The sequence below is a fragment of the Schistocerca americana genome, chromosome 3, assembly GCF_021461395.2.
Source record: "Schistocerca americana isolate TAMUIC-IGC-003095 chromosome 3, iqSchAmer2.1, whole genome shotgun sequence".
Lineage (NCBI taxonomy): Eukaryota > Metazoa > Arthropoda > Insecta > Orthoptera > Acrididae > Schistocerca > Schistocerca americana.
The window spans coordinates 725,729,776-725,747,203 of NC_060121.1; the positions used below are offsets into that span (position 1 = coordinate 725,729,776).

General features: G+C 38.1%; 1 protein-coding gene across 2 annotated transcripts in view; it reads left to right on the top strand.

Moving 5' to 3' along the window:
* Window positions 1–15,647, top strand: part of LOC124606752 (structural maintenance of chromosomes protein 1A) — a 151,256-nt gene extending 135,609 nt beyond the window's left edge. For both annotated transcript variants that reach the window (XM_047138798.1, XM_047138799.1), the window contains exons 21-24: window positions 3,571–3,750; window positions 12,372–12,550; window positions 12,671–12,848; window positions 15,310–15,647. In XM_047138798.1, coding sequence (XP_046994754.1) covers window positions 3,571–3,750; window positions 12,372–12,550; window positions 12,671–12,848; window positions 15,310–15,411 — 639 coding nt within the window. In that variant the 3' untranslated portion in view covers window positions 15,412–15,647. The remainder of the gene's footprint in view (window positions 1–3,570; window positions 3,751–12,371; window positions 12,551–12,670; window positions 12,849–15,309) is intronic.
* The last annotated feature ends 1,781 nt before the right edge of the window (window positions 15,648–17,428 follow it).

Below are 17,428 nucleotides of genomic sequence, written 5' to 3' on the forward strand. Positions count from 1 at the left end.
TTCAGTTCTTTATTTAGTGAAGATATCAGACTGTAAGATGTGCAAAAATCAAGGTTTTTTTTTCACCTAATAGTGTTCGAAAAATAAGGTGATAAATATGTTGTATTGGCTGGAATGCTGTGTCTCAGCATTGTCACCAGCATTTATCGAGCAGTACAGCTATAACAAAAGTTGCCCTTAGCACAGACTGCAGAGAGCACATCTGTAGCAGCGAAAAGGTCTTTGTTTGTTCAATGAAGACTAGCAATGTATTTTCAGAATCGGAAAATGGCTCACAATCTGTCACCATTATTTGATTGAAGGTGAAAAACATTCAAAATGTTCGAAAAGATCATGAGAATACACAAAGATAGAAACGTCGAAGGTTGTAAATATCGTGGGCAAACCAGCTGCCATTTTCAAATCATAAGTGAGCTTCCATGGCAAGATATTGCAGTCATGTCTGTATGTACCACAACATTGCCCTCACGCTGCCACTGAACACATGCCCAGTGGGCTGCTTGTTGACAGTGACAGTCAGATGACAACACTTGCTGCAGGCACAGCAGTTTGCTGCACTATGCAGGCTTCACCTTCTGTTATGCTCATTGCCGCAGCCCAGACAGAAATGGAGAGCATTTGATGTGCATGACACACATTGCAATGCCAAGGAAGGAGGGCATTTCTGACCCAAGCAAACGTTACAAAAAAGGTCATGCAACAATGCGGAGGGAGGAAGAATCATCACCATTAAGAAGTATTTTAAGAGACACCAGCGATCTGGACATCCATGAACTTGATTGAAACTTAGATATAGAAATAGAAGATAATGAGTCAGAATCAGCATTTGATTGGTAGTTGCAAAAGTGACTATATTCCGAGCTGGGCGAGGCACAGACAGAGATCGCAATGTTGCTGGTTCTGAGCAAGTAGAGGGGCTTTATGCTTGAAAAAAGCATGTATCCTGCAAATTATGTATGAGGGTCATTCAATAATTAGAGAGACAAATTGGTCTGGAGAAAAAAGTGTTTATTTTTAAAAAACAATAATTTTTCTATTTTTCAACATAATCTCCTTGAACATTTATGCACTTGTTCCAACGGGCAACAAGCTTTTTTATTCTGGCTGCAAAGAACTCTTTATCTTGATGTTTGAACAAATTTCCCACAAACTTTTTCGCATCCCCATTATCTTGGAATCTCTTCCCACATAATGCCTCCCTCAGTGCACCAAGCAAATGGAAATCATTAGGTGCTAAATCAGGACTGTAAGGGAGATGAGGCAGTATTTCCCACCCCATTTTGTCAATGGTTTCACGGGTTAGTAGAGCAGTATGTGTGTTGTCTTGCTGGAGAATCACACCTCTCCTCTGAGATCCACGATGTCTCTCTCTCATGGCTGGCTTCACCTTGTTTAACAGCAAATCAGAGTAGTATTTTCTGTTCATTGTATGCTGATCTTCGAGATGATCACAAAAAACTGGATCTTCAGCATCCCAAAACACCGTCAACATGACTTTTCCTGCTGATGCTTGGGCTTTGAATTTTTTCTTAACAGGTGAGTTGGCGTTCTTCCACTCCATGCTTTGTCTTTTTGATTCTGGCTCATAATAGTGAACCCAAGTGTCATCACGAGTTAAAATTTTGTTGGGGAAGTGGTCATGTTCTCTTTCATAATGTTGCTTTAGCTCTGTGCACACTCTCTACCTTGTTTCCTTGTGTAGCTGCATCAACTCCTTTGGGACCCATCTTGCACAAGTTTTGTGGTACTTCAGCTTGTTACAGATAATGTTATGAACTGTGCCAGTACTAACTTGAACCTTATCCACTATCATTTCCACAGTCACACAGCGGTCAACACAAATAATGTCATCAATTCGACTTTCAAGTGAGGGAGTTGAAACTGCAACTGGTCGGCCAGAACGGTGTTTGTCAGTCACTGTGTTGCGACCATTTTTGAACTGCTCTACCCACTTGTAATAATTTGCACGATTCGTACAACCTTCACTGTAAACTTTAGACATTCCACAGTTCATATTCACCAGTTTCTCGCCTTCAGCAAGTAAAAAATGAATAACAGAACGTTGTTCAACTAATGTAGACATTTCAGGTGGACTTGCCATCTTGAAATGTATTTTTGAGGCTATAAGCAAAACAATGTTGATACATCAGCTGATCAGGTCTCATCCCATGATCCCAACTTAGAGCCATAAAAGTACCAAAGTTGCCTTATTAACAGTTTTTTCCCCAGACCAGTTTGTCTCTTTAATTATTGAATGATCCTCATATCTCAGTTGCTTGTGTAAAATTTGCTGCAGTCACACTGAATGTTCGCACTCGTTAAGACATTCACAACAGAGCGCTCAGAGTATTACTGAACACTCATTGGCTGTTGGAGAATATGTGACATCATGTGCGGTGAATGAGTCTAACCTTGACCTTCGCTGTTCATGTCTCCAACTGTAACAACTTGGGAAACCTGAGTGTCGTTTGTAGAAACCTGCTAAGCTTCCAAAACAACCTTGAAAGATTTAGCACTTAATTACTTCACCAAGACTAGGATGAGATTTAGCTAAAGCTTTTATGGCACCATTCCTGTCAGGGATAGGGCACGCAGTCACATCCTGCAGCAGTGAATTCCACATATGAGATTTAATAGTTCTTAGACATGAAATTGCATTTGAGTGTGGGCCCCAGCAAGACAGCATCCTAAGTTGCATATTACTGTTCATATTGTTTATGACACTAATTAAGCTGGAGCCTAGCCACAAGAAGATGCGTCTGCTGACTGTAACAGAGCACAGAGATCGTCGAAAGAAAATTCACATGGGTCCGAGAGTGATTTCAGTTTCTGCACCACTTTGTTCATGTAAACGACTACTATATGAGAAAAACATAGCACTTTGCTGCCTACTCAAAATGTTATAAGCAAAATACTGGAATTCAAAATGATGAAGGTAGAATTCCCAGACGTCTAATGACTCTTCGAATGCAACAAATGGCAGTAGTGGCATAGCTATGGCCACCAGCTAATGTGTTTGTTGCTTCTAAGTCTTGAGGTGGAGAGGACTGGCCTGCTGCTCTTTGTGCCATTCATTTATGTATGTATTGCTTTCCAGCAATACCCACTAATGTAAGAAAGATATATTACAAGGGATCCTCATACTTATTTCAACCATCAGACTGTTTAAATGTTTTAACTACCATTGTCTTTTGAGTGTATAAACCTGAATTTTTTTGTCCTTTGGGAATGGAGAGCCTATTTTCCAGATTCTGTTAATATATTATGTTTCTTCACGAACATTAAACGTAACACACATTATGTGTGTCCTACCACTTTCTCCTTGTCCCCAAAACTGTTTGAAATGTGACTTTCAAATCAGTTTCCCATGCCCATGGGATCATATTCATTTAGTTATTAAAGATGATGTTTGAGAACATAAATTAATGTTACAGGATTGTTATATTAGCTATGAGATGAACCTTTCCTCTCCCTTCTGATGTATCTGAATTATTCATCGCATATTTTGACTAGCATCAGTATTTTGTATTGCCTTCCTCTCTTGCATGTATAGGTTTTTTTTAATTACAGGCTATGCAGAAATTGGAAATGGCAAGAGAAAAACTCCATGAAACAAACGAGGAGTTTGAAAACTCAAGGAGGCATGCTTTTAAAGCCAAACAGAAGTTTGAACGTGTCAAAAAGGAACGGCATGATCGCTTCATGAACTGCTTTGAACATGTAGCTAATGAAATTGATAACATCTATAAGGTAAGTTCTTTTCGAATTTGGTAACCTGTTCATCCAGGGAAGAAAGATGAAAGTTCAACTGGGCCAAGTCATAAGCAATTTAGTCCTCCCCCCTTCCCCCAACCCCCACTCCTCTCCTGCTTCAGCTTACAAACTTCTAAATTAGTGAAAACAATATGTAAAAACAGTGGATGTGATCATTACTACCAGTGAAATATGCCCATAAATCTTATTGGCATATGCAATAGTTACACTTCATTTTGGAGATGCTGCCTTATCATGGTCTGGTAGGTTCCTTGGAACTGTATAGAGTACTTGTTTTCAGTGTGTCTAAATATTTATTTGACTGGTAGGTGACAGAGTAGCCATAATAATCCTCCTTTCCACTGTAAAAATTATTTCTACAGAAATCATGAAAGCCATCTTCTTTAATCAGTTATTCATTTTCAGATTCAGTATATGTACAGGGCTATTACAAATGATTGAAGCGATTTCATAAATTCACTGTAGCTCCATTCATTGACATATGGTCACGACACACTACAGATACGTAGAAAAACTCATAAAGTTTTGTTCGGCTGAAGCCGCACTTCAGGTTTCTGCCGCCAGAGCGCTCGAGAGCGCAATGAGACAAAATGGCGACAGGAGCCGAGAAAGCGTATGTCGTGCTTGAAATGCACTCACATCAGTCAGTCATATCAGTGCAACGACACTTCAGAACGACGTTCAACAAAGATCCACCAACTGCTAACTCCATTCGGCAATGGTATGCGCAGTTTAAAGCTTCTGGATGCCTCTGTAAGGGGAAATCAACGGGTCGGCCTGCAGTGAGCGAAGAAACGGTTGAACGCGTGCGGGCAAGTTTCACGCGTAGCCCACGGAAGTCGACGAACAAAGCAAGCAGGGAGCCGACGGTTTGGAAAATCTTACAGAAAAGGCTAAAGCAGAAGCCTTGCCGTTTACAATTGCTACAAACCCCGACACCCGATGACAGAGTCAAACGCTTTGAATTTTCGGCGCGGTTGCAACAGCTCATGGAAGAGGATGCGTTCAGTGCGAAACTTGTTTTCAGTGATAAAGCAACATTTTTTCTTAATGGTGAAGTGAACAGACACAATGTGCGAATCTGGGCGGTAGAGAATCCTCATGCATTCATGCAGAAAATTCGCAATTCACCAAAAGTTAACGTGTTTTGTGCAATCTCACGGTTTAAAGTTTACGGACCCTTTTTCTTCTGCGAAAAAAAAGTTACAGGACACGTGTATCTGGACATGCTGGAAAATTGGCTCATGCCACAACTGGAGACCGACAGTGCCGACTTCATCTTTCAACAGGATGGTGCTCCACCGCACTTCCATCATGATGTTCGGCATTTCTTAAACAGGAGATTGGAAAACCGATGGATCGGTCGTGGTGGAGATCATGATCAGCAATTCATGCCATGGCCTCCACGCTCTCCCGACTTAACCCCATGCGATTTCTTTCTGTGGGGTTATGTGAAAGATTCAGTGTTTAAAGCTCCTCTACCAAGAAACGTGCCAGAACTGCGAGCTCACATCAACGGTGCTTTCGAACTCATTGATGGGGACATGCTGCGCCGAGTGTGGGAGGAACTTGATTATCGGCTTGATGTCTGCCGAATCACTAAAGGGGCACACATCGAACATTTGTGAGTGCCTAAAAAAACTTTCTGAGTTTTTGTATGTGTGTGCAAAGCATTGTGAAAATATCTCAAATAATAAAGTTATTGTAGAGCTGTGAAATCGCTTCAATCATTTGTAATAATCCTGTATATGTATAGGGTTGTTTTAACATTAATGCCTTAAGATTTGATTAAGTGATCTTACACAGTAATATGACATCTTCTGAATACGAGCATATTGTCGTCAAGACAGCAAAACTTTGTATCTCAAAAATATGCATTTTACGTGAAATAAAAAAAAACTTTTCTAATACAGTTTTTATTTGATACGAGTTATACAACTCTGAAAGAGAGATTGAGTTGTAGACTTAAGTAACAGTATTTGCAGCACATATTATTCAGCATTTCAGTGGTGTTAATGACTGTATTTGATAAGACAAGAGGTTTTGTAGTAAAATATTATTAATATACAAGAACTTAAGAGTTTTTGCATTCAAATAGTTTTTAATGTTACTAACAAAACTGAGCATTTAAACTCAAAACAAATTTAATTTGAATTAAAAGCCTTTGTGATTTCCCTCAATTTGCTTGAACTTATTTGTAAAGATGGCTGATAATCTCTTGGATTTTAGACACATGATGTTTTTGTACTGAAATTGCAGCTGGTCAAGTGTACAGACTTTTTTATATTTATATAGACTGTGTTGAGGGTATCTAGGAAGAAATTTCCAATCCTCTTTCAAATCCACTTTATCTTCAATGAGTTAAAGAACTTGACACTTATCCAGAAAGGGGTAAAGTACGCTGGAACGAAAATTTTCAATTCCCTACCCAACAGCATCAAAAGTATAAGTAGTACATCAGTATTTAAACGTAGCTTGAAAAATTATTTGCTTGAGACCTCACTTTATTCACTAGAGGAATTCTTTCAGAGAAATAAGTAAAACCCAGATTGGAAAGATGTTTTTAAATTTTTTGACACTGTTTACTGTTAAACTAATGTAATAATGCCCTAATGTAAAAATTCCTGTTTTTCTCATTTCCATTTGTGGGTCACTTTTAAACCCAAAGTGGGAAGTTTTGATTACTGTTCAAGGTTAAAATAGATGCAATAATGCCCTAAATATGAAACTGCTATCTTCACATTTATGTTGACTAGTTTTTAAGCTAATAAGTATGACTTTTGTGCACTGTTATTAATACTATAACAATGTCTTTATTCTATGTATTTTATTATGTACATTGACACGTTCCACATCTGAGTGACTTGCTCACATGTACAGATCTATGGAACAAGTATATAAATAAATAAATAAACATACCAGTGAATTATATCTTAGAGCCAGTTTGTGAGTAACACATGAGTCTCTTACTTTCTTCCCTGAACAAATTGATTTACTATACAGAATTCCATAGAAGTCTTCAAAAAGTCATGTAATATGTACTTTGCTTTGTACTTGCCCTGTTTGCTGCATATTGCTTCGTATATCACATCAACATAATTAGCTGGAGAATAGAGCACCCTGTTTCTCTTTCTGTATTCAATTATGGATTGCATATTATTGCATTTAATTCGTGTGGCCTTCATGTAAATATTTTCGAATGATTGTCATACCATTTGCTTGCTGTCCTGTTGTAGCACATTTCAGGGAACAACATTTTGGTTCTCAGCACACCACCATTCACTATAATATATTTTAGTTTTGTTATAGTCTCTTTATTTCTGTCTAAAAAAAGTGTAGTGAGAGTTTCAAATACATTATCATATAGCTCTTGTCATCCTTAATGCCAAATATAACATACCGCTAAATTGTAGGTAGTGATATTGTGATCATCATCATCATTTAAGACTGATTATGCCTTTCAGTGTTCAGTCTGGAGCATAGTCCCCCTTATAAAATTCCTCCATGATCCCCTATTCAGTGCTAACATTGGTGCGTGTTCTGATGTTAAGCCTGTTACTTCAAAATCATTCTTAACCGAATCCAGGTACCTTCTCCTTGGTCTACCCCGACTCCTCCTACCCTCTACTGCTGAACCCATGAGTCTCTAAGGTAACCTTGCTTCTCCCATGCGTGTAACATGACCCCACCATCTAAACCTGTTCGCCCTGACTGCTACATCTATAGAGTTCATTCCCAGTTTTTCTTTGATTTCCTCATTGTGGACACCCTCCTGCCATTGTTCCCATGTACAAGTACCTGCAATCATCCTAGCTACTTCCATATCCGTAACCTCAACCTTATTGATAAGGTAACCTGAATCCACCCAGCTTTCACTCCCATACAACAAAGTTGGTCAAAAGATTGAACGGTGCACAGATAACTTAGTCTTGGTACTGACTTTCTTCTTGCAGAAGAGAGTAGATCGTAGCTGAGCACTCACTGCATTAGCTTTGCTACACCTCGCTTCCAGTTCTTTCACTATGTTGCCATCCTGTGAGAATATGCATCCTAAGTACTTGAAACCGTCCATCTGTTCTAACTTTGTTCCTCCTATTTGGCACTCAGTCCGTTTCTATCTCTTTCCCACTGACATTACTTTCGTTTTGGAGATGCTAATCTTCATACCATAGTCCTTACATTTCTGATCTAGCTCTAAAATATTACTTTGCAAACTTTCAATCGAATCTGCCATCACAACAAATTGTGATATACGAACTTTTGTTTAAAATAAAGACGACTGACCTGGGATGCAAGCAGTAACTACAGTGTTGCACATTCTGTGGTAGAGACACATTATTTCCCTGCTTCAGCTGCCTTTTTATCTTTTGACTTCTGCCTTGCCCTTTCTTTCTTCATGTAGTTAGCATTGCACTGACACAGTGTAATATTATGTGGGAAAGAGGGGGGGGGGGGGGGGGGGGGGGACACAGAGATCACATTCATCTTTTTTTAGACGAATTAAAGCAATGTTATTTCTTTTTCAAATAAATCTTTTCCAGCAATTGGTTCAACATTACTGCTAATACAGTCTCTTTTGAACACTCTGCACAATTCACTAAATGACAAGAATGTGGCTCCAAACAAAGCTTGGAAGTAGTGGCTCAGCAATGATTGCATGGCAGTTTGGTAACATTATCTAAAAATTTATGAACATTTTCCTTCAGTGCATTTCTGTTCCCCTCCTGTTTCGAAATAATTATCCTCTTTACTCTGTTTAACCCACCTGCTGGTTGACCATTCACCAATTCCTAAAGTTAAAACAAACATTTCATTTCACATGGTTAATACATCATCTTGTACTTTCAAATTATACTGAAGAATATATTTCCTTCTTGATTCTCCTACTTTGCATTTTTTTTGTTTAACTTTTTTCCTATGAACTTAGGGTAGCAACATACACTTTCCATTGTTCCTAGGTCATATTTGACAGAATGTATTAAATATTTGACTGTATGTGGTTCTTCTCAAATGTTGAAGAACATGTTGATTTCAGTGACCATTATGAACACATTTTCCTAGATACTCTAGTTATTTCTAGTTATTTAGTTGTGTTTCTTACCCTAAGTACTTGTATATTCTTTGCCTTTCATTCTACAATTTTAGCTTCATTTCTTATTTATATAGGATGATTCTCTTTACCTTCTTAGCACACTTTTTTTGTTACTTCATTAGATTCAGTCGTGATTTCTGACTACACAGCGTTATTCAGGGCATTTATTTGTTCAGCCTGGCTTTTCCTTTGCTTCTGATTACCTAATACCACTCCATTTTCACCAGCCACAGTTGTTTGTAAATTGTCATTATTTTTTCTGTTTTCTGCTGTCTTATGTGTTATTCTTTTTTGTGCATTTTGAGATGATTCTTCTTCCAGTTTTCTTGTTGGGTTCAGATCGTCTGCCTCTGAGCCTTCAGATTCCTCTGCTGTACTAGGCCGATGACTTGTACCCAAATCTATGAAATCACTGCCTTCTGAATTACTTTGATGTTGTTACAGTCTTCAGTCTACATACTAGTTTGATGCAACTCTCCGGGCTACTCCTCATCTCTGAATAGCTACTGCAACCTACATCCTTCTGAATCTACTTACCGTATTCATCTCTTGGTCACCCTCTACAATTTTACCCCCCCCCCCCCCCCCTCCCACACACACACACACACACAGTTACCTCCAATATTAAATTGGCAACACCTTGATGTCTTAGGATGTGTCCTATCTACCGATCGTTTCTTCTAGTCAGGTTTAGCCACAAATTTCTTTTTTTTCCCCAATTCTACTTAGTACCTCCGCACTGGTTATGTGATCTACTTATGTTGAACATTCTTCTGTAGCTCCACATTTCGAAAGCTTCTATTCTCTTTTTGTCTAAACTGTTTATCATCCATGTTTCACTTCAACACTCTAGACAAATATCTTCAGAAAAGACTTCCTAACACTTACATCTATATTCGATGTTAACAAATTTCTCTTCTTCAGGAGAGTATTCTGTCTGTGTCATACATCTTGCACATGAGATGGAAGAGTTTTGTCATGGCTGGCTCTTCCAAGGCTGTCAGTAGATCTGCCGGAATATTGTCTATTCTTTGGGCCTTGTTTCAACACAGATCTTTCAGGGCTCTGCACGTTCTTCTCCAAATATCATATCGCCCATCTCTGAATTACTTACATTTCTGTTAGTAGATACTGAAGATTTGTTTGCTGGAGAGATTGGTGTGGGTAGTACACTTAGAACTTCCAACCAGAAAATTATGTCAGATATGACATCACTGCATTCTGAATCACTTACACTTAACTTGCAAATAGGAACAATGAAGAGACTGTTACAAACTAAGCTTTCACCCAAAGCCTTCTTCATAGAAGAAAGGAAAACATGCACACACATTCACCCAAGCATATGCACACGACTGCTATCTCCAGCTGTTTTAGCGGAGCTGCTCGGCAGTCCGGCTAAGACACCCAGGGATAGTAGTCATGTTGCATGAGGTGTGTTTTCTTTTTGTTTCTGAAGAAGGCTTTGACTGAAAGCTTAGTGTGTAACAGTCTTTTCATTGTGCATCTCTGCGTCTCAACATGTCACCTTTATGGTAAGTGGCAGTCTTTTTCGTAATTGTTGATATTTCAACCTGGACTTCCCATTGTTACATTTAAGTTACTAGACACTAAAGGTTCATTTGCTGGTGAGAATTATGCTGGCAGCACACTTGAAACTTCTGAGCAGGAGTCTACTTCCCTTTGATTTGTAATTATTTACTTGCATTTGAGTCCCTTGCCGTATCAATAGAAACCTCCATAAAATTCACTGATTGTATGTAAAGTTTATATACTATGTATTTCTGAGTGGCATTGTTAATTATTATGGCCTATAGCATGATATTACTCTCTATATACACAGAAAAGTATCAATAAAATGAAAGTTACGTATTTGGTAAAAGGATCACACAATTCAATCTAAGCTAACCTTATTCTTGTTGGTGAATTTTGTTTTATAAGAGCTCTACATTTGGATTGATCTGTTACTGAAATTAGTGTGTTTCAGTATTTGTGTACTTACCATTTTTGGATAGTATATTTAACCCTCTGCACACATTAACTAACCACATGAACAATTAATAACTATTGCATATTAATCATTCCACTACAACACTGCTAAATTACACAAAGAATTTTATAAATATCACCGAAAAGCTCTAAATAATTGTTAAATTGGCACAACAGTGAAAGGACTGTGGTAAATATCCAAGAATAAACATTCTTCTGAAATATGAGGTTTTGTGCCTTGAGATTTGAATGTTACAAGATGCAAGGTTCTGTTACTTTACGATAGATGAGCTAAGCATACCTCACCTTACGCACGACATTTCTTATCTTGTAGAAACATGTAACTCGAAATTGGCAGTTTTCAAGTTACAAGATTTTGGTATGTTAATGACAGAATGTGATGAGTGTACCAGCATCTGGTGTTAGTTTTCCTGGTGAAGTACGATAGACTTACATCAAAATTATGTTTAGAGGGGAGTTATTCATGCACTGGCTTACAATTTGCTTTGATTTTTGTGCTATTTAAAGTTTAAAAATAAACTTTAATCTGTAAGATACTAAATCCTAACACCAGGGAAGGAAAGTGAAGTACATAAATATTTTATTATTTTATCCATCTTCAGCAACTGTAATTGTATATATCGAAATAGTCAGCCACTGGTTGCTGATGGATTCGATATATACATAAATACCATATACATATCCATATTTCATTGTCAGTCATTTTAAAACAGTATCACTGTTGACAGAACAGTAAAAGATTTTTTAAATCGCTGTGGTATTGTGGCCTATATCTTGTTTTATGTAACAGCACAAATAATAGCAGTAATATACCAAAGATAGAACAAATTACACAACCATAACAAAAAGTTGTCTGAAATAAAATTCTATTCAGATAGGTTGTGCTTACCAGTCAGGGGCTGCCAACAGTCCACTCCAGTACGACATATTTTATGGCCTTTGACTTGGGATTGGGACTTGGGATTCCCAATGGCTTTTTTGTTTACTCTAAATATTCACATTTCTTTAAACTCTTTCCTCCCTTTTGCTAGGTGAAAGGAACCTATCATTCAAAAAGACAGAAAAATTCTCTTTTTTCCTTCAGTACTGTATGTTCACTGCTGCCTGGCTGTCAGGGCAAATTTCTGTCTTTATTTGATTTAAGTGAAAGAAATTATACTGAAAACATTAGTTAAAAGTTAATACTATCAATTTTTGCCAAAGAAGAGGAATGTTTGTTAATCTAGCATAGGGCTGCATGTTTTTGGCAGCTTACAACAACCACCCCTCTACTGTCACAAATATTTAGAATGTCTCATATTTTTATGGCAAATCTTTAACAGATTCGTAGAGTCGTCCATTCATTCTCAATATCATTAGAGTTAGAAACAAATTCCTGTAAAGTGCTTGTGCTGTACACAAAGTTTTTGGGCCAAAGATTAAAGCCTTGATAGTACGCCTTGCATGCTGTCATTTTCATGTGTGTAATTTAATGATTTTTTTTCCTCCTTCCCAACAGTCTCTTGCAAAGAATCAGTCAGCTCAAGCATTTCTTGGTCCAGAGAATCCTGAGGAGCCTTATCTTGATGGAATTAATTACAATTGTGTAGCACCTGGGAAGCGCTTCCAGCCAATGTCAAATCTTTCAGGAGGAGAGAAAACTGTTGCGGCTTTAGCTCTGCTTTTTGCAATACACAGGTTGGTGTGTACTGTAGTTAATAACAGACAAGTGTCTCTTAAACAATTGTATTTTTTTTCTTTTTGTCACTGATAATTCAGCTCCTGAGGATTATGTTCCAAAATACATTTCATTTGCAGTTACCAGCCGTCACCATTTTTTGTGCTGGACGAAATTGATGCTGCACTTGATAACACAAACATCGGGAAAGTGGCAAGTTATATCAGAGATAAAACATCTTCTCTGCAAACAATAGTTATTTCCCTAAAAGAAGAATTTTATAGCCATGCAGATGCTCTTATAGGGATATGTCCAGATGTAAGTTATTTCCAACAGCAATTTTTATATAAGCAGTAATGTTAGAAACTTCAGAGCTCACATATGAAAGTGTTTGTAATGTTGAGCAACATAGTTACCCTTGTAGTTTGATAGCAGACAGATTAATTATAAATAGTGTAGTGTTTGACACATTGAAAGTTATTGTTATGCTTTCCGATACAGATCAGTTGATCTTTGTCTCTTAATGTCCTTGCAACAGGTAGGTTCTCAGAAACTGGGGCCTCGGTGTCCTGTGTCTCATTTCCACCCTCTCCGAAGTTATCCATCTTTATTTCCCGAGGAAGGAATTAAGAGTTCTGAAACCTAACAAAAGCATTTCTCTCTTTCAGATATGTCTACTGATAGTACTCGAGTCTTGCCTCCTGGCCAACTATTCTGTTTCTTTGTAATCGGCTAATATGCTGAGAAGTTTCTATTTCTATCATGGACAACAGTTAAATGGGTTTGGAACACCTCTGTAAAGTTCTAGACAGTTTCCAGTGATTTTGGGAGCCATATTGCCTAAAGTGTCTTTAGTGTACTCTCACGCGCCTAGTGAAGCATGCTTAGAATAAGTGCAAAGACCCAGATAGTCACTGAAATACTAAGTTGTGTGTAGTTTGTGAAGTAAGGGGCCAAAGAAGTTATTTTATTGTAAGTTTTGACAATTTTATTCAGGTCACACGTATATTTTGAACTATAGGCATATTGTTAAGCTGGAGAATATTGTATACCCACACGTAGTGTGTGTCCATGAACTGTAAAGATGGGTGCATAACCAGGTTATAAAGTGAAAGAATATTGTCTACCCCCAGATAGTAAGTGTGTGTACATAAACAGTGAATATGGATGTATAACAAGGTTTATCAAGGTCATCTGAGTGGTTTCAAGTGTGAAAGCATTTTGCAAACCATAATGGTGCCACTAGCAGAATTTCATTCTTCAAAAAATGACTGAAAGTGTTCGTTGTCAGCAGTTTTTGATAGGAGGTGCCAATGCGCACCTGTTCAGCAAAGCTGAAAATAGAGCTCCCATGAGTAGCATATCAGTAAACTGTGGTAATTTACTTCTGACACGGTTGTGATCCTTTCCACCAATAGACATTTGTTAGTTTTGGAGCAGTGTTTCAAGCAGGAATTATTCAACGTGTTTAAGGTACATTTTGATATTCATTTGTAAGTACTGTTTTGGGGATATGCTGCATGAATTTGTTAGTTATACTGCTTTAAACTTTCATTGTGATGATTATGCAATAACCTGTACAGTACTTGAACTGTATTACACCACACAGCAGTTATTTACCCATTCTACTTAAGTCGGTAGGCTGGAGTTCTTAGCAAATTACTTCATTTTCAGTCTCTGTCTCACAACAGATGATGCCTCTTGCGATGCCATCATGAGCGAGGTCCATCTAGAGACCTCAGACAAGAAACAGGTTAAAATATACATCCAAGCTCAATGTTTTATTCTTCATCATTGTTCATTAGCGTTCAAGGGATCTTCTGTCTGGTGTATCCCTTGTAGCTGTGGTTGGCGATGAGGTGTCTGTGCACTTGCTCTGACATCACAACTTTGGCTCTTCACCCCATAACCGCTCGTTGCCCAACTGATACCTCAAACAAAATGTGCACAAACCCAAGCAGAGCCAAGTATCTTCAATACATAAGTGAAACATGAGTATGCAGAGTAACATCATATACACGTTTACTCACTCAAACACGTCATAAAGGGAGCAGAAATTTTAGCACGATACATTCACACTTATTTCAGGATTTTATGTCACAAAATTTCTGCACCCATTCACTGTTTCCTTTAGTAGGAAAGGCAATCACTCTGTTTTATATGTTGGATGAGTCAGCCTTTGAATTCTTTTTTGAGTGTGTGTGATACTCATAGTTTATATACATACAATGTAATATTAACGTAGTTGACAGTTTAATGCATGCAAATATAGAAGGCAGACATCAATTTGAAGATAAATTGCCATTCCACTGGTGGCAGAGTTCAGTAATGAAATTTAAAGCAGCTCATCCACAGTATCAGTGTCTTTTATGGCATACCTTTCTAGTACTGTATATCCATGTTCCCTTGTACATTATTGTTGGAAGATTGGATATTTTCTCTGCGCCACATGAGGAATAAAGATAAGATAACACAAGAACATTTTTTTTAATAGTCTAGAAAATTTCCATACAAATTATTAATTGTGTTTGTTGTATTCGTAAACAACAAGTAGTTGCTTTACAGTTCATAAAGCCTTTTTGTTGATTACTAGAATGCAATAAAAATTTCCTTAAAATACAAGATCATCTTGTTCATGTTCAACAACAGAATGGTACTCATTCTTATTTATACTTTATGCTTCTATTATCCTGAATGGTCTTTAGTATTTTTTACCAACTGAAAAACTGAAGTTAATGACACTGATGCTTAAATTTACCTTATGTTTATATGTATACAGGTAGGAGAGTGTCTCGTGAGCAAAGTGCTGACGTTGGACCTCACACAATATCCATCCCATCTAGATGCAGAACAAGAGAAGAGAGACCAACACAGACATTAGATGTTAACTGTTGCATTTTGTATGATGAGCAGATAGAAATTGTATTATTTTTGTATTATTAACATAATGTTTACCACAATTTAAAGATTTTTATGTATAATGGCCACAAATTGCTGATAGTCAGCGTCCATATGTGATCCAGTCCATAGTGGTACCATTCGCAACTACAAAGTCTTTGTTGTACAGTCCATCTCTTTGTTATAAGATATTTAAAAATAAAGCTTTATGTCTTTTGCTTTGTGAGGTTCATTGTGTCAATAGTTTTAAGCCGTTTTTTGTTCTTTTGTGAAGTAATTGAAATTGCCCCATAGCCCCTCCCCACCCCGCCCCCTTCCCCCTCTCTCTTTTTCTTACCACATTACGTAGTCTTTGCGAGAACCCTAAAAATCATCATCTTTCCCTGTCGAGTCCATAGACTTGCAGAAATATATACTTTTAACACACTACTGTATCCAGAATTACGAAAGTTATTTTACCTTTGAACAACCTAGTACACTGGACAGAATTGCTCTAAGCCTGTAAAGTGGCCAAAAAGTTACTATTTCACAAGTGGTGTCATCATAATGAATATATTACTTTTATGTATATAAATTGAAATCCTTAAATCTATTTAAATTTTGTAATTAATAGTTTAATATTGTGAAGAATTAAAAGAAGAGGGGGGGACTGTAGCAGCAGGAATTGAACCCAAGCGTAGTCAGTCAGCGTGCCTGACAACTGAGCCATGCCATTTGACAATTGTTGTTCAAAAATCCCTCACGTTCTCCTCGAAATTCTTTAGAGAACATTTTACCTTTTCCTATGGCCCACTCAAGCAAGATAGTGAAGGAACTTGAAAGAGGCATTGACGTGCTTTTACTCGCACAGTATGAGCCAAATCGGTGAGCCCTGTCCTGCACCCTCACGTTGTTGCTTACAAATATTCCTAATTTTGTCTCTCTGTTTCAATCTCTTGAGACACTTACTCGGCAGCTGTCACTCCAGGAGTTCTACCAGGCCTTTTGTTTTGTCATACTCACGGCATTCACATGCAGTCTCTTCATTTGCATTGTAAGGTTCTTCTAGTTTATGACAGCAAAACAACACCTTAAACCAAATACCATTTGTCCACTATCTAATTAAAATTATCTCATCACCTGTTAGCGGACATTAATATGGGGCGTGTCCATGCTTTGACTTTGTGATGGCTTGAATTCTGCTGGGGATAGTTTGTGAGGCGTTTGAATAGCTGTTGGTGAATGGCAGCCCACTCTTTCTCAAGATCCAAAAACAGACAAGGTAGTGATGTTGGGCACTGGGTCTTGAGTGATGTAACGCATCACAAAGGGTTTTCATTGAGTTCGCATTGGGACTCGGGGCATGCCAGTATCTTTCAGGAACGTTATTGTTCACGAAACATTGTGTCACGGGTGCTGCTTTATGACAGAGTGCATTGTCATGCTGATACAATCAGTAACAGTCCTTAACTGTTCCTTTGCTGTGTGCAGTACCCAGTCTGTAAAATGTATTCATTTCCTTCCACATTTAGTATTTTCTTAACCACAGTAAAGGGACCACACCCTAATAATAGAAAACAGCCCTATATCATAACACTATCTCCTCCACAATTACCAAGCGAGATGGCACAGTGGTTAACACACAGTGGACGCGCATCGGGAGGGTGACGATTCAAACCTGTGTCCGGCCAGCCAGCGTTAGATATTCCATAATTTCCCTTAATCACTCCAGGCAAATCCCTGGGTGGTTTCTTTGAGAGGGCACAGCCAATTTCCTTCCCCATCCTTGACATAATCTGAGCTTGTGCTCCCGTCACTAATAACCTCCATGTTGACAGGATGTTAGACCCAATCTTTCTTCTTTTCCTCCGTAATTAACTGTTGGCAGTACACATGATGGCCAGTAATGTTCTCCGGACATTCAGCAGTCCAGTCCCTTCCATCAGACTGCCACAGGCTATAGCGTGATTGATTACTCCAAGTCACTCGTTTCTATTCATCCACTGTCTGGTGGCGTCACT